The sequence below is a fragment of the Agelaius tricolor genome, unplaced genomic scaffold (assembly GCF_023055355.1).
Source record: "Agelaius tricolor isolate 1412-34295 unplaced genomic scaffold, bAgeTri1.0.p SCAF_89, whole genome shotgun sequence".
NCBI lineage: Eukaryota > Metazoa > Chordata > Aves > Passeriformes > Icteridae > Agelaius > Agelaius tricolor.
The window spans coordinates 134,665-156,458 of NW_027269349.1; the positions used below are offsets into that span (position 1 = coordinate 134,665).

Below are 21,794 nucleotides of genomic sequence, written 5' to 3' on the forward strand. Positions count from 1 at the left end.
GAGCCTTGGAGCAACCTGGCCATGGAGTGGAAATCCCTCAAACCCTTCAAATCCCTGCCAGCCTGAGTTATTCCAGAATTCCCCAGTGATTCAAAGAGCCCTGGCCAAGCTCTTGGCTCCAGAGGTCCCAAAATACCTCTGAGGATGTGGGATCACAGCTTGGCAAGTGCCTTTTGTCAGCTCCTTGTCACAGGTGTCCCCGAGTCTTTTCATACCCAAACGGTTTTGGAAATCTGCCCCACTTTTAAGTAGGGCAGGAAATGTCAGTTCATCTGCAAATCTGTTTTTCCTCCTGCCATTTCTCCTGCTCCCTCCAAAGCACAGAAATGATGCCAGGGATGCCCCCTGGAGCAGCACCAGGCCTGCAATGGAAACCCCATTTCAAATATTAAAAATAGGGATGCACTGGAATTCCAGCTGCTCATCCTAACTGGGATGAGCAAATCTGTTTTGACCCCAAACTTGTTTTGGGGTCACTTTTGGCTGCCAAGGCCAGCTGGGTGTGCAGGTGCCCCTTGGCCCTAAGAGCCCCATTCCCGAGTGCACAGCTCCAGCAGAAACTGGGGGTGCCCCAAAGCACTGCAGCTCTGGGTGCTGAGGAATAGAAACAGGGAAATATCTCTTTTTTTAGTAAAAAAGCACTTCAATAAAACCCTTAGATTGATAAATAACAGGAGGGAAACAAGCTGAGCTACAGAGACACAAGAGCCACGGAGGGCTGAGACCTTGGGAAGGAGCTGGAGCCCAAAGTGGGGTTTGAACCTTCTCAAATGTCAGGCTGGGCGTGGTGATGCTCTCACTTTGCCACCAGGAGAATGAAATGACCTGAGCAGCCTCTGGGGCCCTGCAGCAGATGAGTGAGGGATGAAATGAGCTGCAAGCGTTGTCCTTTGAACACAAACTCAAGGCCTTTCATGGATGGAAATCTCTTTCAAGGCATTGTTTCTTGGGAGCTCTGGTTTACCTTTGGTTCCTTAACAAAGTAAATTAATAAATGAAGGGGGAGCAGAGTTGTTTCTATAGCAATCCCCATGGAAACATCAAAAATGCCACAAACGCTCATCCTCAGCCTCCAGCTCAGAGCTCAGGGTACAACACAGCCATGGCTCCTGGGCTCAGCCCTTGATGGCCACAGGTGCCAGGAATTCAAGGTTCCAGAGCAAACCCAGCAAGGAGGAGCTGGAGCTGCTCATCCCCTCCCGTGGGATAAAGAGTGAGAAACGCTTGGGGGCCAAACCCTGGGGATTTCCCCAGGAGAAACCTCGATTTAGGGCCTCAGTGAGTTGGGAGAGCAGGTCCCAGCCTCTGATCGTGGAGTTCCTGGGTGCCCCTGGTGGGTTTGGCTCCAGCTGGGCCACTCAGTTAATGTTGAATATTTTTACAGCTGTTTTATGAATAACACAGGCAGAGCCGGCAGCCAGGATCTGCTGGAGACACCTCGGGAAAAGGAAGGATGTAAATAACAGATGGAGGCAGAAACAGGCACCGAGACACTCCCTGCTGGTGAAGGGACAGTCTGAGCACACAGGCGGACAGACGGATACGGGGACACGGGCACAGGGACACGGGGAGAGCAGAGACAGAGGGACACGGGGACACAGGGACAGGACACAGGGACACAGGAACAGCACACAGGGACACAGGGACACAGACACGGGGACAGCACAGAGGGACACGGGGACAGGGACATGGGGACAGAGGGACAGGACACAGGGCATGGCTTCCCCTGACAGAGGGACAGAGGGACACGGGGACAGGACACAGGGACACGGGGACAGGACACAGGGACATGGGGACAGGACACAGGACAGAGGGACACGGGGACAGAGGGACAGAGGGACAGGACACAGGGACAGGACAGAGGGACACGGGGACAGAGGGACAGGACACAGGGACAGGACAGAGGGACACAGGGACAGGACACAGGGACACAGGGACAGGACACAGGGACATCTGCTCAGGATCTCCAGCCCAGGATCCTGCTGGGATTTCAGGGATCTCCAGCCCAGAATCCTGCTGGGATTCCCAGCATCTCCAGCCCAGGATCCTGCTGGGATTCCCAGGATCTCCAGCCCAGGATCCTGCTGGGATTCCCAGGATCTCCAGCCTGGAAACCTGCTGGGATTGCCAGGATCCTGCTGGGATTCCCGGGATCTCCAGCCCAGGATCCTGCTGGGATTCCCAGCATCTCCAGCCCGGAAAGCTGCTGGGATCCCAACCTCAGTTCCTGTGATTCCAGAGGATTCCAAGGGTACATTCTGGTGATGCAATCACATTTTGTGCATAGAAACTTCCCAAGTTTCCAGCAGTGACAGAGCTGCGCTCCCGTGGATCCCAGGATCCTCAGGAATTCCGATGGAAGCAGCTCAGGGAGGAAAAGTGGCAGCAGGAAGTGTGAGGAGTTTGCCGAGCTCCACAGTACAGACGCGTTAGGACATAAATTTCCCAATTATTATTGTGTTGCCCTTTTCCAGGAAAGGGTAAAGGAGATTTGTAGGAGCACTTAGCGCATGTAAATCCCCTCCTCTTTAGGGCAGAGCAAGGCGCTGAATGGGGCCATAATTATCCCATAAATATCCCACAAATATCCCGAAATTTGGAAATCACACCTTTCCCCCTCCTCACGCTGCAATTAAAGCCCGGCCTTATTCTAACACAGCTCTGGGGTTTCAAAACTTCCAAACCGGGGTTTGGTGAGGGACACAGGAGCTCTGGAGATCCCTGAAATCCCAACAACTTTCCAGGCTGGAGATCCCTGAAATCCCAACAACTTTCCAGGCTGGACATCCTGAAAATCCCAACAACTTTCCAGGCTGGAGATCCTAAAATCCCAGAACCCTTTCCCCTGGAGATCCTGAAAATCCCAGAACCCTTTCCCCTGGAGATCCTGAGAATCCCAGCAGGTTTCCAGGCTGGAGATCCTAAAATCCCAGAACCCTTTCCCCTGGAGATCCTGAGAATCCCAGCAGGTTTCCAGGCTGGAGATCCTGAAAATCCCAGAACCCTTTCCCCTGGAGATCCTGAGGATCCCAACAACTTTCCAGGCTGGACATCCTGGGAATCCCAGAACCCTTTCCCCTGGAGATCCTGAGAATCCCAGCAGTTTCCAGGCTGGAGATCCTGAGAATCCCAGAACCCTTTCCCCTGGAGATCCTGAGAATCCCAACAACTTTCCAGGCTGGAGATCCTGAGAATCCCAGAACCCTTTCCCCTGGAGATCCTGAGAATCCCAGCAGTTTCCTGAGGCTCTCCCTGAGAATCCCAGCAGTTTCCTGAGCTTCTCCCTGAGAATCCCAGCAGTTTCCTGAGCTTCTCCCTGAGGATCCCAGCAGTTTCCAGGCTGGAGATCCTGGGAATCCCTGGCCAGTCCCAATCCCTCAGTGCCAGGCCCCGGTCCCTGCCTGGCCTCTCCCTTTAGGATTCCTGTCAGGGCTCGGTGCTGCTGCATCGCTGCCAACCGAACTCGCTCAGAGCACCGGGAGGACGAGGACACAGGAATGAGAATCACATTTGGCACATTTAATCACATCATTATTTTTAAGGAAGGAGCAGGAATGTTAAATACATTTCCCCTTTTTTTTTTCCATCTGGTGAGGCTGACGTGCTCTAGGAGCCAGGCACATCTCCTGGTGAATATTTCAGCATTCCCAAGGTGCGGGACAGCTGACTGCCACATCCTGCTCACACCTGCACGGCCAGGAAGGGGTTAACGACCGGTGGGCGGGGCCAGGAGCTGATCCTGGCTTACCAGGACATCCCATAATATTCACCCCATCACATTCACCCCATCACATTCACCCCATCACATTCACCTCTGGTTCTGGGGAAATCCCAGGGATGCTGTCCCTGAGCAAAGCCAGACCGTGACCCTTTGGAGAGACCTTGTCAGGGTCTGGGAATCCCAGCAGGATCCTGGGCTGGAGATCCTGGGAATCCCAGCAGGATCCTGGGCTGGAGATCCTGGGAATCCCAGCAGGATCCTGGGCTGGAGATCCTGGGAATCCCAGCAGGATCCTGGGCTGGAGATCCTGGGAATCCCAGCAGGATTCTGGGCTGGAGATCCCTGGAATCCCAGCAGGATCCTGGGCTGGAGATGCTGGGAATCCCAGCAGGATTCTGGGCTGGAGATCCTGGGAATCCCAGAACCCTTTCCCCTGGAGATGCTGGGAATCCCAGCAGGATTCCAGGTTGGATATCTCTGAAATCCCAGCAGGTTTCCAGGCTGGAGATCCTGGGAATTCCTTTCCCCTGGAGATCCTGAAAATCCCAGCAGGTTTCTTGAGCTTCTCCTTGAGAATCCCAGCAGTTTCCAGGCTGGAGATCCTGAGAACTCCAACACCTTTCCAGATCCCTGAGAATCCCAACAACTTTTCAGGCTGGAGGTCCTGATAATCCCAGCGGGTTTCCAGGCTGGAGATCCTGAGCTGCTTGCTTTTCTTTAGGGAAAGCATTCCTGGAAAATCGGTTCCTTTGTTCTTTGCTCCTTTCTCCTGTGCCCACGGTTCACGAGATCTTTTCCCCCTTCCAGAGGAGGATCCCTCATTCCTTGGCCACCTCGTGGGAAGCTGAGGTTCCTCAGGATGGAGCAGGCCTGGAATGCCCATGGAGTCGGGAAGCAGCAGGGTAAGCCGCTGGAAAATCCGCTTTTCCCCAAGTTTTGAAGTTTGCTTCTGCCTGGCAGGCAGAGGAAGGAGCCCAAGGCCCTGGCCGTGCAGAGGGAACATCTCCCGTGGAATTTGAGCGTTGCTATAGCGATTGATTAAATAAAACAAACCCCCCCTCCCCATCCCTTGTAAATTCCAAATCCTAATTGTGCTGACAACAATCTAAATGTGCCTGGAACAGTGAGTCACACTCGCATTCCGTGTCTGAGCAGGGCTTCATTTCCATCTAACAAGGCAATTACTGCAGCCCTGTTAATTCCGTGTTAATTCCGTAGCATTTGATTAACAAAAACGTGCTGGGGAGCTTCGGCACCTCTGCCGATCCTTATCTCCACCCCTGCTCATTAGCATAAAATATGCAGATGTGCCACCCCCAGACGGGACCAGGACAAGCTCGGATCCACGGCAATCCTAAGGAAAGGGTTTCCATTTCTCCCTATTCCCAAACCTGTTTCTCACAAACACAACTGAGCACCAAGCAAATCCCTTGGTCCCATTTCCCCATTTTTTTTCAGCCATTTCTCCCTGGAATTGCTCTGGAGTCATTAACTACACTCCAATGGCATTTCCTCTTCAATCCCTATTCCCAAACCTGTGCACAAATAAATCCCAATCCCTTGGAGGGCTGGACTTTGGGATGGCTGAGGCAGCTCTGGGTCCCATTTCCCCATTTTTTTCAGCCATTTCCCCCAGGAATTGCTCTGGAGTCATTCTGGATGGATATTAACTGCACTCCAATGGCATTTCCTTTTCAGCCCCTATTCCCAAACCTGTGCACAAACACAACTGAGCACCAAACAAATCCCTTGGTCCCTTTTCTCCCTGGAATTGCTCTGGAGTCATTCTGGATGGATATTAACTGCACCCCAATGGCATTTCCTCTTCAGTCCCTATTCCCAAACCTGTGCACAAATAAATCCCAATCCCTTGGAGGGCTTTCTTTGGGATTTCCTGGGCAAAGGGAAGAGCAGCTGGAGCTGGGAGTGCTCTGCAGCCCCACGTGCTGAAGCTGTTTGCTTATGAATATAGATGACATTTTTGCCATGGCAAATAAACAAATGCATAAAGATGCATTATTTCATAAGCATAAAAAAAAAAAAATCCCTGCTGCAACTATAGTGCTTTTCATTTGTTTTTATGATTACTTGTAATTAATTAGCATCAAAAGAAGATTATCAACATGGCTAAACCCCGAGATTGTGGCAGCAGAACGCGGCGATGATGGCGCTGCTTTCTCTTTCTATTGAGGTGGGAAAAAAGGAAATTATCCCTTTTTTATTTCATTTTGTAACTCTGCCGAGATTGGAGTGTCAGAACCCCTGGCACACAGCCTCAAAATGCACAGAGAGTGAATCTCCAGCCTGGGAAGTGCTGGGATTCCCAGGATCTCCGGGGGACACCGGGTTCCTCAGGATTCCAGAAGGTTCCAGGAGAAGCCCTCGGTGTTCCAGAGCTCTGGTCCCATCTCCCACACTCCTCATCCGGCCCAGGGCCTCTTCCCAAACACCCAAATCCAAATTCCGCCCTCTTTTAATGGCGCATTCATTAATGAAGGGCCCTGTTCGTCCCGAATTGATGGGCACGGGGCTGCTCCCCTCCCATCCCATCCCAGTATAAAATATTAACTCGGCTCGGGCTCAGCACCACTCCGCAGCCATTAGCGCTCATTTGCATATTCATGAGGGCTCATAAATGTTGAAAGAGTCAGCGAGGAGCCGGCGGCGGCAGCAGCAGCAGGGCGGAGCCAAGGTGTGTTTACAGCCCTGATAAGGGCTGGCTTTGTGGGACAAACCGGCTCTAATTAGGGCTGGCTTTGTGGGACAAACCGGCCCTAATTAGGGCTGGCTTTGAGGGACAAATCGGCTTTAATTAGGGCTGGTTTTGTGGGATACATCCAGAAGCAGATCCCAGGAATTCCCGTCCGTCCGTCCGTGGGAAATGAGTTGGAAACCTGTCCGAAGTCGCTGCTAGCAGGAGAAACGCTCGTGATTCCCTCGCTCCTGTCGATAATAAAGAGTTCAAGGAATGATATTTAATAACATTTTCCTGTCTGGTCAGTGGAGCTAAAGCAGGACAGCGATTCTTTGGCAAGACAATAAAAAGTTCTTTTTCTGCTTACTGGATGCTTTCCCCTCTGCAGAGCATAAATCACATTTTGTGTGAAGTGTGCATCCTTGCTCTGCCAGTTATTTGAATCTCTGGTACTTTATAATAAATGCTTTTTATTTTTTTTTTTTTTTTCTTTTTTCCTCAGGAAAAAAATGGAATAAACTCCTGGAGCAGGCAGCTGAGAGGAGGAAACGGGATCAGCATCTTTGCAAGGTAAAGGTGGCAGCACAGGGGGGACTCGCCTGGCTCAGCAGCTCCGCCAGTGCCACCACAGCACAAACCCCGTGGCCCAAACTGAATTCCAAATTCCAACTGAGCCCTGGGTGAGGCCAGGAGGGGCTGCAGAGTCCCTGAGGCCCAGGGAAGGGCCTGGAGCCCCTCAGGTGGGATTTCTGCAGGAAATTTCTGCTCACACCCAAAATCGCCCTGCAAGGGCCACGCTGCTGTTCCCCTGCTGGAAATGTGTTCCTACTCCAGGTAATGCCGTGCTCATTACACAATTACCTCGAGTGCTCCACAAAGCATTAATTGGGCTTGATTGAGACATTCCCCATGCAGGAGCCACCTCTGTCACGGTGACAAATTGCAGGGCCCTGATGGGGCTCCTCCAGCAGGGAACAACGGGTGGAGCCTCAATTGTGAGGGCAAGAATGAGGTAGAACTGATCCTTGTGGCACTCAAAATACCAATCACAGGCTGGAAACACCTCCAGGGTGCTCTTCCAGCTCAGGACATTCTGGGAGTTTATATACCATGAGTTTATGGTGTTATTTCAGCATTATTTACAAAATATTCCTCAAACCCTGGGCCTTGCCAAGAGCTCGGTCCTGGGCCACCACCTCCGTGAGTCCGTTCCCAAATTGTCCAAACGTTCAGGGCCTCCACAAAGCATTAATTGGTGCTTGATTGAGACATTCCCCATGCAGGAGCCACCTCTGTCACGGTGACAAATTGCAGGGCTCTGATGGGGCTCCTCCAGCAGGGAACGCATGGAGGGAAGCAGAACCTCAGCCTCAATTGTGAGGGGAAGAATGAGGTAGAACTGATCCTTGTGGCACTCAAAATATCAATCACAGGCTGGAAACACCTCCAAGGTGCTCTTCCAGCTCAGGACATTCTGGGAGTTTATATACCACGAGTTTATGGTGTTATTTCAGCATTATTTACAAAATATTCCTCAAACCCTGGGCCTCGTCAGGAACCCAGCCCTGGCCACCACCTCCGTGAGTCTGTTCCCAAATTGTCCAAAGGTTCAGGGGCTGGAAACACCTCCAAGGTGCTCTTCCAGCTCAGGACATTCTGTCTTTCCATGAGTTTATGGATTATTTACAAAATATTCCTCAAGCCCTGGGCCTCGTCAGGAACTCAGCCCTGGCCACCACCTCCGTGAGTCTGTTCCCAAATTGTCCAAAGGTTCAGGGGCTCCACAAAGCATTAATTGGAGCCACCTCTGTCACGGTGACAAATTGCAGGGCTCTGATGGGGCTGCTCCAGCAGGGAGTGCATGGAGGGAAGCAGAACCTCAGCCTCAGTTGTGGGGGCAAGAACTGATCCTTGTGGCACTCAAAATATCAATCACAGCTGGAAACACCTCCAAGGTGCTCTTCCAGCTCAGGACATTCTGTCTTTCCATGAGTTTATGGATTATTTACAAAATCTTCCTCAAGCCCTGGGCCTTGCCAAGAGCTCGGTCCCCGCCACGTCCCGGTGGCCGTTTGGAGGTCACGGGGAATTTTCCATTCAATGAGGAGAGGATTTTGCCCGAGGTGCCTGCAGATGTTGCCAGAGATGCCCCAAGGCCCTGCAGGTCCCTTCCTGCCTGAGATGGGAACCGAAAATAATTCCCAGGGTGTGAGGGGCCTCAAGTCAGCGGGCTGTGAGGAGCCTGGTGCTCACACACCGCAACTGTCACCGGGAACTCTCCACCCAGCCTTTATATAATAGGGGAGGTATTAATCAGGAGTGGAGGTCTGCAAATATTTGCCTGTTTCCATAGAGATGGGGAGCCCACACACACAATAAATACCTTTTCCCACATGCGTTATCATCGCTGCCTAATCATATAATCACCAAGGCACGGCTCAGGCGGGGCCAGCAGGAGAATAAACACCATTAATTAACAGATTTATCAACTAGAGGAGGAGGAGGAGGTGGCAAACGAGGAATGGAGTGGAAAAAGCACTTTGGAGCAGGTTTGGGCCTTTCTCGTTTCTCCAGGAAACTTCACCAACTCTTAATTAGCTCCCCAAATCCTCTCTGCGCTCTTCCAAAAATAAAACTTGCGACAAGTGTTCGAAACCACGCCGCGCTCTCACCCACCAAACACACATTGGAGTACAAATAGAAAGCCACGGCGGGGAAGTGTCACAGGCTTTGCTTGCAAGGAGGAAAATAAAACTGAGACTCCTGGCACAGGCACAAAATCCGACGGGCTGTCACCCGGGGATCGTCTGGGAACGGGGCACGTGCTAAACCCAAAGGGAATTTTGGAATTTGAGTCCTTTGAGGAGTTCCTTTGGTTTCCAAACACCTTTGCTCAGGGTGGCACCTCCGTCCAGGCTGCTCCCCATACTGGGAATGCAGCGTCCACACCCAAAGGGGTTAAGTCAGGCGCTGTTCATTCCACTCGAAATCAAAATGGAGTTTTGGAATTAAAACAGCAAAGTTTGAAGAGTTCCTTTGGTTTCCAAGAGCTCCAAACACCTTTGCCCAGGGTGGCACCTCCATCCAGGCTGCTCCCCGTACTGGGAACGCAGCGTCCAGACCCAAAGAGGTTTTTGCTGTTCATTCCATTCTAAATCAAAATGGAATTTTGGAATTCAAGTCCTTTGAAGAGTTCCTTTGGTTTCCAAATACCTTTGCCCAGGGTGGCACCTCCATCCAGGCTGCTCCCCATGCTGGGAACGCAGCGTCCACACCCAAAGGGATTTTTGCTGTTCATTCCACTCTAAATGAAAATGGAGTTTTGGAATTAAAGCAGCAAAGTTTGAAGAGTTCCTTTGGTTTCCAGGGAACTGAGCCCTGAGTTCCCAGGGATGAAAGCACCTCTGGCTCCTGGGGGTGAAGAGGAGCCATTCCCAAGGATTGGATGATGGAACAAACAACTCCACGGGACTGGGAAGGGACCAGAGCAGGGCAGGGCCACCTTTCCCTGTCCCGGGTGACCCATCCCGCCTGGCCTGGCACTCTCGGGCTTCGTTGTTATTCCCGTGGGAGTCTCCCGTGGTTCGGAGCTGCTGCCCGGGCACGGCGCTCACCAGGGGCCGGGTGCAGGGCAGGTCCCGGGCCAGCCGCGGTGTCCCGCGGTTCGGAGCTGCTGCCCGGGCACGGCGCTCACCAGGGGCTGGGTGCAGGGCCGGTCCCGGGCCAGCCGCGGGCTCCCGCGGTTCGGAGCTGCTGCCCGGGCACGGCGCTCACCAGGCCCGGAGCGGGGCAGGTCCCGGGCCAGCCGCGGTGTCCCGCGGTTCGGAGCTGCTGCCCGGGCACCAGGGGCCGGGTGCGGGGCCGGTCCCGGGCCAGCCGCGGTGTCCCGTGGTTCGGAGCTGCTGCCCGGGCACGGCGCTCACCAGGGGCCCGGTGCGGGGCCGGTCCCGGGCCAGCCGCGGTGTCCCGCGGTTCGGAGCTGCTGCCCGGGCACGGCGCTCACCAGGCCGGGCACGGGGCCGGTCCCGGGCCAGCCGCGGGCTCCCCAGGCTCGGCGGCGCCCCCGGGCCGGTCCCGCCGCGCCGGGGCCGGGCCGCGCCCGTCGGCGCTGCCGTGTGAGTGATGCGCGTTGCGGCGGCATGACGGGCTCATTATGGAGCATAATTGCGGTGCAATCTCCTGGTAAACACCGGGTTAAAGCCCCTGGAAGATGCTTGTTCCTCTCGTTATTAATTAGCACGTGTCCACTCCGCCAGATCCAGAGCCCAAACTTCATTTGTTATGTTCAGCCAAATGCATGAGTAGCTTTGGAGTAATTATTTTCCAACATCATCTAATACCTCTCTGCACATCAATTAAAAATCCTCTTAACAAGGAACTGCATTTTGTTGGAGATCAAATGCCTCGTCCAAAGCTGTATCAATCATGTAGAGCTAATTAGTGGGTCTGCTTTATATCATTTGTTTTACTTTATTATTCTATTATACACTTCCTAATGAAACCAATTGAACAATTTGGAAATCTTTGTTCAATTAATTGAAGGCTTAAAGGCCAGCTCCCTTTTCTTTTGCCTTTAAAAAGCAGGGATGCAAAGGGAAAGAAGATTCCCTGCACGGCTTAGATCTATTTTATTTATTCCGTTTATTTGATATCTCAATGGGGTTATGGAGGAACACTGTCCCAGGAGGGCTCCCATCCATGGATCTGCAGGAACACTGTCCCGGGAATGCTCTCCCATCCATGGATCTGCAGGAACACTGTCCCAGGAATGCTCCCATCCATGGATCTGCAGGAACACTGTCCCAGGAGGGCTCCAATCCATGGATCTGCAGGAACACTGTCCCAGGAATGCTCTCCCATCCATGGATCTGCAGGAACACTGTCCCAGGAGGGCTCTCCCATCCATGGATCTGCAGGAACACTGTCCCAGGAGGGCTCTCCCATCCATGGATCTGCAGGAACACTGTCCCAGGAATGCTCTCCCATCCATGGATCTGCAGGAACACTGTCCCAGGAATGCTCCCATCCATGGATCTGCAGGAACACTGTCCCAGGAATGCTCCCATCCATGGATCTGCAGGAACACTGTCCCAGGAATGCTCCCATCCATGGATCTGCAGGAACACTGTCCCAGGAATGCTCTCCCATCCATGGATCTGCAGGAACACTGTCCCAGGAATGCTCCCATCCATGGATCTGCAGGAACACTGTCCCAGGAGGGCTCTCCATGGATCTGCAGGAACACTGTCCCAGGAATGCTCCCATCCATGGATCTGCAGGAACACTGTCCCAGGAGGGCTCCCATCCATGGATCTGCAGGAACACTGTCCCAGGAGGGCTCTCCCAGCTCTCCTCAGTCCCAGCAGCTGGAGCTGAGAATTTCCAGGCCATCCTTCAGCTCTGTTTTCCAATCACCACAAGCAGAGGGAGAGGATTCGAGGCACAAAGAACAGAGGAGCATTCCAAAAATCAAACTGCAGCTGGAGGAGGGAGAGCTGGACAAGGGACAGGCTGGAGGATGGGATAAGGGGGATGAAAGAGTCTCTGAATCCAGGATGGCTGATGGCACCGGGACTGTGTCACCTCCTGGGGCAGCACGAGCTGGGCAGGGCCTGGAGAATCCCTGAGGGAGCTGGGAAGGGCCTGGAGAATCCCTGAGGGAGCCGGGAAGGGCCTGGAGAATCCTTGAGGGAGCTGGGAAGGGGCTGGAGCCCCAGGAGAGGCTGAGGGAGCTGGGAAGGGTCTGGAGCCCCAGGAGAGGCTGAGGGAGCTGGGAAGGGGCTGGAGAATCCTTGAGGGAGCTGGGCAGGGCCTGGAGCCCCAGGAGAGGCTGAGGGAGCCGGGCAGGGGCTGAGCCTGGAGCAAAGGAGGCTCAGGGGCCCTTGTGGCTCTGCACAGCTCCTGCCAGGAGGGGACAGGGACAGGGCAGCTCAGGCTGGGTCCCATCAAGGATTTCCTCATGGAAAGGGAGCTCAGGGAGGTTTTTTGGAGCCCCCATGGTGCCCAGCATCCCTGGGACACCTCAGGGGTGACGAAGCACGGCTCCGTGCGTGCTGCTGGTGCAGGAGCAGGAATTGAGAGCAGCCCCTCTGCAGCCACCGTGAAAGCTTCTCAGCTAAATCAAACTGACAAATCAGCAGATGCTGAGGGGCTTGCAGCAAATGGACTGTGTTTCCTTTTTCATATGGAGAAGGAGGGTAAAAATAAGAATGACTTTCACATGCCGTCAGATTGCTCGGGAGAAATTAAAGGATATTCTGGAAGCATTGGAGCAGAGGGAACGCAGATTTAGACCTCTCGAAATCTGAGGTTCCTGCTTGTCAGTAATAGCAGAACGCATTTCTGGGCTGCTTTAAAGGTGCAGCTCTGGCAGGAGGGCCGGCAGAGCCACCTCCAAGCCTTGCCAGGGGCTGGCAGCAGTTGTGGCTTCCCTGTGAGCAATCAGAGCACTCAGGCTGGATGTTTACTGCGCACACAGGTCCCCCTCGGCCCCAGCTGCTCCAGATGTGCCGCGAGTGCGTGCCCGGAGCGGACGCGGGTGGTCCCGGCCCCGCGGAGCCTTTGATGTGCACGCCCAGGTAGGAAGGGCTTGGATGGGGACATTTGGGAGCCATTAGGGCTCCCCGCTCGCACACGGGAGGGAGAGGGGGGAACATCCTTTTCGGATTATTCCGGCTTCCTGTTTGGAGAGCTGCGGCCAGCTCCAGTTCGCATCCAGCGAGGAAACAAAAGCAGACGCGCACACAGAGCCCGGGGCCCCTCGGTGTCACAGGAGGGCCGGGCTCAGTCACTTCCGAGCTTACAAAACGCCCCAGGAAAGAAATGAAATCCCGAGCTTGCCCAGTGCAGCACAGGGAAATGAAAAAGGAGTGGAAAAGCAGCCCCGGTGAGCTGGGCCGGAGCTCACCGCTGTCCCGAGGGTGTCACTCAGCCCCGCTTCCAGCCTTAAAATGGGGCTTAAGTAGGCCAGAACTGCCGGGACCCTTGTGCTGCCGGCGTGGGGATGTTTCAGTTCCAGCGAGCGCTGAGCCGGGTTTAGCCAGGGGGCTGGGTCTGGCAGCGCCCTGAGCCGGGTTTAGCCAGGGGGGCTGGTTCCAGCCGGGTCCAGCAGTGCTCTGAGCCGGGTTTAGCAACCCGGGTTGGCTCCAGCATCCCCAGCGTGCCCTGAGCCGGGTTTAGCCAGGGGCCCGGCCTGGCCCAGCAGCCCCAGCGTGCCCTGAGCCGGGTTTAGGCAGGGACCCGGCCTGGCCCAGCAGCCCCAGCGTGCCCTGAGCCGGGTTTAGGCAGGGACCCGGCCTGGCCCAGCGTTCCCAGCCTGCCCTGAGCCGGGTTTAGCCAGGCACCCGGCCTGGCCCAGCGTTCCCAGCCTGCCCTGAGCCGGGTTTAGCCAGGCACCCGGCCTGGCCCAGCAGCCCCAGCGTGCCCTGAGCCGGGTTTAGGCAGGGGCCCGGCCTGGCCCAGCAGCCCCAGCGTGCCCTGAGCCGGGTTTAGGCAGGGGCCCGGCCTGGCCCAGCAGCCCCAGCGTGCCCTGAGCCGGGTTTAGGCAGGGGCCCGGCCTGGCCCAGCAGCCCCAGCGTGCCCTGAGCCGGGTTTAGGCAGGGGCCCGGCCTGGCCCAGCGTTCCCAGCCTGCCCTGAGCCGGGTTTAGGCAGGGACCCGGCCTGGCCCAGCAGCCCCAGTGCCCCCTGGGCCGGGTTTAGGCAGGCACCCGGCCTGGCCCAGCAGGCCCAGCGTGCCCTGAGCCGGGTTTAGGCAGGGACCCGGCCTGGCCCAGCGTTCCCAGCGCAGCCGGGGCCGCTCCCGCCCGGCTCGGAGCGCCCTCAGCCCGTCCCAGGCAGGAAGGACAATCAGGGCCATGCGGCCGCTGCTCGCTCGGTTTCCCCTCTGCTCGGGGAAGTTCGGATGGCTGGGTCTGGCTGGGAAGGAAGCGCAGCCCCCTCCTCACGGGGCTTTAGGGACAGCAGCTCGGGGTGTCCTGAGAACGGGTCCGGACAAAGGCAGCGAGGAGTTCCCGCCCTCTCCTGGGGTCCTCTCCTGCCCCTCAGCTGGGAAATTAATTTGGAGCAAAGTGTAAAGGGGGAAAATTTTAGCGATCGAATCCTGTGGGTCCCATTATTTAATTTCTGGGTACAAAGCGGGGAACGCAGAGACAGATGCGGGAGAGAGCTCGAGAGGCAGCGAGGACATTGTTCAGCCCCGCTCCTCTGAAGGGCCAATAATTGAAGGCAATTATTCCCTTCAAGCCCTTCAGTTCCAGGGGCTGCCGCAGGAGTTGCAGGGATAAAAGTGGGAGCCTTTCATGTGGAGCTCTCAAGTGCCCGGCCTCCCGGCAGAGCAAAGCCACACGGAGAGGGCCGGCTTCCCTTCCTCCTCCATGCATTATTCCAGAATGGGATTATTGAACATTACTGAATGGAGAATTTATATACGCCACATTGACAGCTCGTTAATTTAATTTTTTTTTAACAAGAAAAACAATTCACTCATCATCAAAAATATGAATTGAATCTTTTAAGGGAACCTCCAAGGAACAGCACAACGGTTGCTGTTTTCCCTGACTCTAGGGCTCCTTGCTTAATTCTGCATCAGGGAGGAATTTCTGTTTAGCTACCAAATAAAATCCAGATTTCAGTCCATAAATCAGGAAGGTGGAGGGGTCCTGTGCCATGAATCCCTCACAGCAGGTGCTAAGGAGCTCCTGCACATCTGGAATTCCCCAATTCCCATCCATGTCCATCCATACCCATCCATGTCCATCCATACCCATCCATGTCCATCCATGTCCATCCATACCCATCCATGTCCATCCATACCCATCCATGTCCATCCATGTCCATCCATACCCATCCATGTCCATCCATGTCCATCCATGTCCATCCATGTCCATCCATGTCCATCCATACCCATCCATACCCATCCATACCCATCCATGTCCATCCATACCCATCCATGTCCATCCATGTCCATCCATACCCATCCATACCCATCCATGTCCATCCATACCCATCCATGTCCATCCATACCCATCCATACCCATCCATGTCCATCCATGTCCATCCATGTCCATCCATACCCATCCATGTCCATCCATGTCCATCCATGTCCATCCATACCCATCCATACCCATCCATGCCCATCCATGTCCATCCATACCCATCCATGCCCATCCATGCCCATCCATACCCATCCATGTCCATCCATGTCCATCCATGTCCATCCATGTCCATCCATGTCCATCCATGTCCATCCATACCCATCCATGTCCATCCATGTCCATCCATGTCCATCCATGTCCATCCATGTCCATCCATACCCATCCATGTCCATCCATGTCCATCCATGTCCATCCATGTCCATCCATGTCCATCCATACCCATCCATGCCCATCCATGTCCATCCATACCCATCCATACCCATCCATGCCCATCCATGCCCATCCATACCCATCCATGTCCATCCATGTCCATCCATGCCCATCCATGCCCATCCATACCCATCCATACCCATCCATGTCCATCCATGTCCATCCATGTCCATCCATGTCCATCCATGCCCATCCATACCCATCCATGTCCATCCATGTCCATCCATGTCCATCCATGTCCATCCATGTCCATCCATGTCCATCCATACCCATCCATGTCCATCCATGTCCATCCATGTCCATCCATGTCCATCCATGTCCATCCATACCCATCCATGCCCATCCATGTCCATCCATACCCATCCATACCCATCCATGCCCATCCATGCCCATCCATACCCATCCATGTCCATCCATGTCCATCCATGCCCATCCATGCCCATCCATACCCATCCATACCCATCCATGTCCATCCATGTCCATCCATGTCCATCCATGTCCATCCATACCCATCCATGCCCATCCATGTCCATCCATACCCATCCATACCCATCCATGTCCATCCATGCCCATCCATGTCCATCCATACCCATCCATACCCATCCATACCCATCCATGTCCATCCATGTCCATCCATGTCCATCCATACCCATCCATACCCATCCATACCCATCCATGTCCATCCATGTCCATCCATGTCCATCCATACCCATCCATACCCATCCATGCCCATCCATGTCCATCCATACCCATCCATGTCCATCCATACCCATCCATACCCATCCATGTCCATCCATACCCATCCATACCCATCCATGTCCATCCATACCCATCCATGCCCATCCATGTCCATCCATACCCATCCATACCCATCCATGTCCATCCATGCCCATCCATGTCCATCCATACCCATCCATGTCCATCCATACCCATCCATGTCCATCCATGTCCATCCATACCCATCCATGTCCATCCATGTCCATCCATGTCCATCCATGTCCATCCATGTCCATCCATGTCCATCCATGTCCATCCATGTCCATCCATGTCCATCCATGTCCATCCATACCCATCCATGTCCATCCATACCCATCCATGTCCATCCATGTCCATCCATACCCATCCATGTCCATCCATGTCCATCCATACCCATCCATGCCCATCCATGTCCATCCATACCCATCCATACCCATCCATGTCCATCCATACCCATCCATGTCCATCCATACCCATCCATACCCATCCATGTCCATCCATGTCCATCCATACCCATCCATGTCCATCCATGTCCATCCATACCCATCCATACCCATCCATACCCATCCATACCCATCCATGTCCATCCATGTCCATCCATGTCCATCCATGTCCATCCATACCCATCCATACCCATCCATACCCATCCATACCCATCCATGTCCATCCATACCCATCCATACCCATCCATGTCCATCCATGTCCATCCATGTCCATCCATGTCCATCCATACCCATCCATGTCCATCCATACCCATCCATGTCCATCCATGTCCATCCATACCCATCCATACCCATCCATGTCCATCCATGTCCATCCATACCCATCCATACCCATCCATACCCATCCATGTCCATCCATACCCATCCATGTCCATCCATGTCCATCCACACTGCCAGGCAAACTTCATTAGGAAAAGAATGAATCCCCAAATCCAAGCCGCAGCCAAATTTTGGGAGTGTGGTTTATTCCTGGTAGTGTGCCATGGTTTGGGGTAGAAAAGGCCGGGAAGTTGCCATTAAATTCCAATCCCGAGGTAGGAGCTGTCTGGAGCTGATCCCCATCCGTCCCAGCGCAGCACAGGCGGGGTTAACCCTGGGCTGGGCTGGGTTTAGCTCCAAAATGGTGCCCGCTCCCAGGGGTTCCAAGGGTTCCCGTCTCATTCCTGCCATCTTGCTCCAGAAAACCCCACGTGCTCCCCGGGCAGTGCAGCATCCCATGGAAATCACACGGCTCTGGAACAAGGGGATCCTTTGCATGGATTTGGGAACCCAAGGGATTAGGGGTTTTAGCTGTAAGCCCAGCTCAGGCTGCTCTGCAGCACTTCAAACTCCTAATTTCCCAAAATCTCCATTTCGCCTGCTCAAGATCTTTGAGCAAGCAGCAGATTTGCCCAGGCTGTGCTAATCCCACATTTCATCCTTGCCTGGGCTGGTTTTAGAGGCTGAGAAATGTAATCCTAATTTAATCCACACTGGAAGCTGTGAGGGAGGCCAGGGGCACTGGGAAGGATGGGCTCAGCAGGAAAGGGGTTCCCAGAAATTCCCTTTGTGCTCCCGACCCCACAGCCCGGCTGGCTGGAAGGGAATTTCAGGGACACTGGTGCATTTTCCCCCTGTGGGGACGCTGAAACTTGGAAATCTCCACCAAGAACAGCCTCAGAGACAACCTCGAGTCCTTTGATCAACCTGCCTTGGGGCCAAAGTTAAGATCCTCAGCTCCCTGAGGCCTTGGCACACTCAGAACATCCCCAGAACTTTCATGCTCCTTGTCCCCAAAAAGAACTCATGGGAAAACCCACGGTGGGAAAACCAGATTGAGACTGAGAACAGGGAATAAATCAGGAGCTGGACTCTGCTGATCCCTGTGGGGGTCAGGAAATTCTGTGTCCCTGTGATCCTCCTCTGCTCAAATTCCAGGTCAGTGCCGGACAGGAGCTGTGTCCAGGCAGGCAGGAGGGAGCCCCATCGGGATAATGCACCCTGGGGCACAAAGCAGTTTTTATCTTCAGCTTTCTGTCCAGGAAAAGCAGCTTTTCCTCCCCATTCTATTCACACTGCACCTTAGGAACGCTGGGCTTAGTTAAGCTCAGCTTTAGCTGGTGCTGGGGGGCTCAGGTTCTGGATTTGGGAGGTAAATGGAAACACAACTATAGGAAATGTGCCATCCCAAAAGCAGAGAGGAAACCAGAGGTCTCAGCCTCCAACGCTGTTGCTGGAGCTGGGATTTAGGGACTTTGTGGGGGATTAGTGGGATGGATCACCTCCCTTTCCCCCCAGATTCAGCAGGGCCGTGATTTGTGCCCGCTAAGCCGCTCTAATGATGAACAATCCTTTTTATTAACGGGCCTAAAAATAGCAGCTGCAGCCAGCCCTTACATAAAGCAGCAGTGCCATGCGTGCCCCTGGGAGCGCCTCGGGGCCAGAGAGGGCTTCAGCTGCTCTCAGCTCCCCTTGGGGGCTGCCCTGGTCATTTCTGGGGGCTTTGGGGCTGCACATCCGCACAGATACCCCTGCAGCGCCTGGGGATGTCACCCAGCGCCCTTCAGTGCCACCAGCGGCTGCTGCTTCCCCTTTTCCAGGAGTTTCAGGGGCACAGGAGACAGCTGGGATCCCCACAGCTCTGATTCCTTGGGGTCCATCTCAGGGATGCCTCAGCCTGGCCCCTTCCCACCTGGGAATGAAATAAAACCAGGGGGATGAACCAAGAAAGGGGAGAGGAACCTGGCAGTGATTCGCACTCAGCTGGGGGGAATCCTTCTGGGTGCCTGAGCCCAAAATCCTAAAATCCCAGCAGCCAAACCCTGCTCAGCTTTTCCCCAGTGAGCCCTGAGTGCCTGAGCCCCAAATCCCAAACCCTGCTCAGCTTTTCCCCAGTGAGCCCTGGGTGCCTGAGCCCCAAATCCCAAACCCTGCTCAGCTTTTCCCCAGTGAGCCCTGAGTGCCTGAGCCCCAAATCCCAAACCCTGCTCAGCTTTTCCCCAGTGAGCCCTGAGTGCCTGAGCCCCAAATCCCAAACCCTGCTCAGCTTTTCCCCAGGCTCTGAGTGCCTGATCCAGCCCAAAATCCCAAACCCTGCTCAGCTTTTCCCCGGTCTCTGCCTCTCTCTGTAAGTTCCAGGATGGAATTAGCAGCTCAATCATGAGCAAAGGAATCGGAGCCTCCTCCAAGCTGTCAAGTGCATTTTGCTGGGTGATTAATTGGCAGAGCCGTGGCCAAGCCCTGGGTCCTGCCACAGGCCATGCCCTTGACTTGCACCTGCCACTGATTGCACAAAATGGATGTCTTCACTTCTCCCTGCTTTTTAATTTTCCCTCCCAGTTGTTTTTCGGTGCAGCTGTTGAGCTGCTCGAAGGAAATCTTATTTCTCTCCACCAGAAACTTGAACAACTTCCCGTGATTTTTGCTCTTTTTCTAGGAGCTGGGGCGTTGCTGTGCTTTGTGGAGGTGCTGCAGTGGGATCTGCCCGGGGTGAGTGCAGCAGAACGGGGGAAACCCAAAAATAATGGGGATTCTGCCTGTTGAACCCAGTGGAGGAGTGAAGGAGAAGAAGTTTTTACCTTTGGTGTTGAATTTTGTGGCAGAGATCGAGGCAAAAGGGGCAAATCCTGTGGTGGGCAATTCCAGGTGATTTGGTGTCACAGGGATTCCCGGATGGGGACAAAGCCGGGGCAGTGGCAGCGAGGAAAATCCCGCAGAACTCCTCCCTCCCTGGTGGTTCCACACGTGGGAAAAAATTGGGGAAAAATTGGGAAAAATTGGGGAAACATTGGGGAAAAATTAGGAAAAAATTGGGGAAAAATTGGGGGGAAATTAGGAAAAAATTGGGGGGGAAATTGGGGGAAAATGGCGGAAAAAATGCAGAAAAATTGGGAGAAAATTGGGAAAAAATTGGGGAAACATTGGGGAAAAATTGGGGAAAAATTAGGAAAAAATTGGGGAAACATTGGGGAAAAATTAGGAAAAAATTGGGGAAAATTTGGAGGGAAAATTGGGGGGAAAATTAGGGAAAATTGGGAAAAAAATGGGGAAACATTGGGGAAAAAATATGAAAAAATTGGGGAAACATTGGGGGAAAATTAGGGAAAAATTGGAGAAAAAATTGGGGGAAAATTAGGAAAAAACTGGGGGGAAATTGGGGGAAAATTGGGGAAAAGTGATGGAGAATTGGGAATCAAACAAATTGAGTGTGACAGCAAAAAAAAAGAAAAAAAGCCAAGTCTTGCCTGGATTTGCTTGCTGGGAATGCCACGAAGTCAAGTATCTTATTAAGTTCAAGAGAATTACATTTTCCATGCTCCAGAGAGAGACACGAGCCCTTTGGAAAATCATAATGAACGGCTTTGTGCCACCCTCATTTACATAGCTTTGATAAATGGCTGTAACCAGATTAGGCAGATAAAATAACCAGTCTATTAATTACAATGATTATTATTTAATAGAAAATGGGATTCAGCAATGCATTATATGGATGTGCTGGTTTATCTCTGGGAGGAAGATAAGTGTCCGGCTCCTCTGCAAGCCAAAGAATATGTTCATTACCTGGGCAAGATTTATAAGGATAATTGAGGGTAATATTTGAAAACTCTTGGCCTTATTTGGTGGACAAGGCAGGGCTGCTGCTTTAATTAAGCTGCCTAAATGAAGTTATCAAGCAGGGACCCATTTGTGGGGAATTACTGCAAACTTTGGGAGCTGCAGGAGCCCCAGGGTTGTTATCTCCAGCCCTGGCTGTGTTTTAGGGGAAATTAAAAACTCTGAGGCCTGAGGGCCCAGCCTTTAATTTCGGTGAGAAATTCCTGGGCTCCTCAGGACAGGAGCAGGGAATTGAGGAATTCCCTGTCCAAGGCAGGGAATTGAGCTGGGATGGGGCTGAGGGAGCTGGGATGGGGCTGGGATGGGGCTGAGGGAGCTGGGATGGGGCTGAGGGAGCTGGGATGGGGCTGGGATGGGGCTGAGGGAGCTGGGATGGGGCTGAGGGAGCTGGGATGGGGCTGGGATGGGGCTGAGGGAGCTGGGAAGGCCCTGAGGGAGCTGGGATGGGGCTGGGATGGGGCTGAGGGAGCTGGGATGGGGCTGAGGGAGCTGGGATGGGGCTGGGATGGGGCTGAGGGGGCTGGGATGGGGCTGAGGGAGCCTGGATGGGGCTGGGATGGGGCTGAGGGAGCTGGGATGGGGCTGAGGGAGCTGGGATGGGGCTGAGGGAGCTGGGATGGGGCTGAGCCTGCAGAAATGAATTTAGGGGGAACATCCTGGAGGT

General features: G+C 53.8%; 1 protein-coding gene across 14 annotated transcripts in view; it reads left to right on the plus strand.

The window, feature by feature from the left end:
- LOC139585749 (uncharacterized) overlaps positions 1-21,794 on the plus strand; it is a 59,112-nt gene that overhangs the window by 15,330 nt on the left and 21,988 nt on the right. For 7 of the 14 annotated variants that reach the window (XR_011677281.1, XM_071418671.1, XM_071418679.1 and 4 more), the window contains 3 exons: positions 4,529-4,623; positions 6,919-6,986; positions 19,953-20,005. Coding sequence is in view for 11 of the 14 variants with exons in the window: in XM_071418678.1 (XP_071274779.1) it covers positions 4,581-4,623; positions 6,919-6,986; positions 19,953-20,005 (164 nt within the window). In the remaining 3 variants the exon portion in view is untranslated. Of the gene's footprint in view, positions 1-4,528; positions 4,624-6,918; positions 6,987-12,894; positions 12,995-19,952; positions 20,359-21,794 lie in introns of those variants that run through there. The other 7 variants (XM_071418675.1, XM_071418674.1, XM_071418676.1 and 4 more) reach the window with 3 other exon arrangements.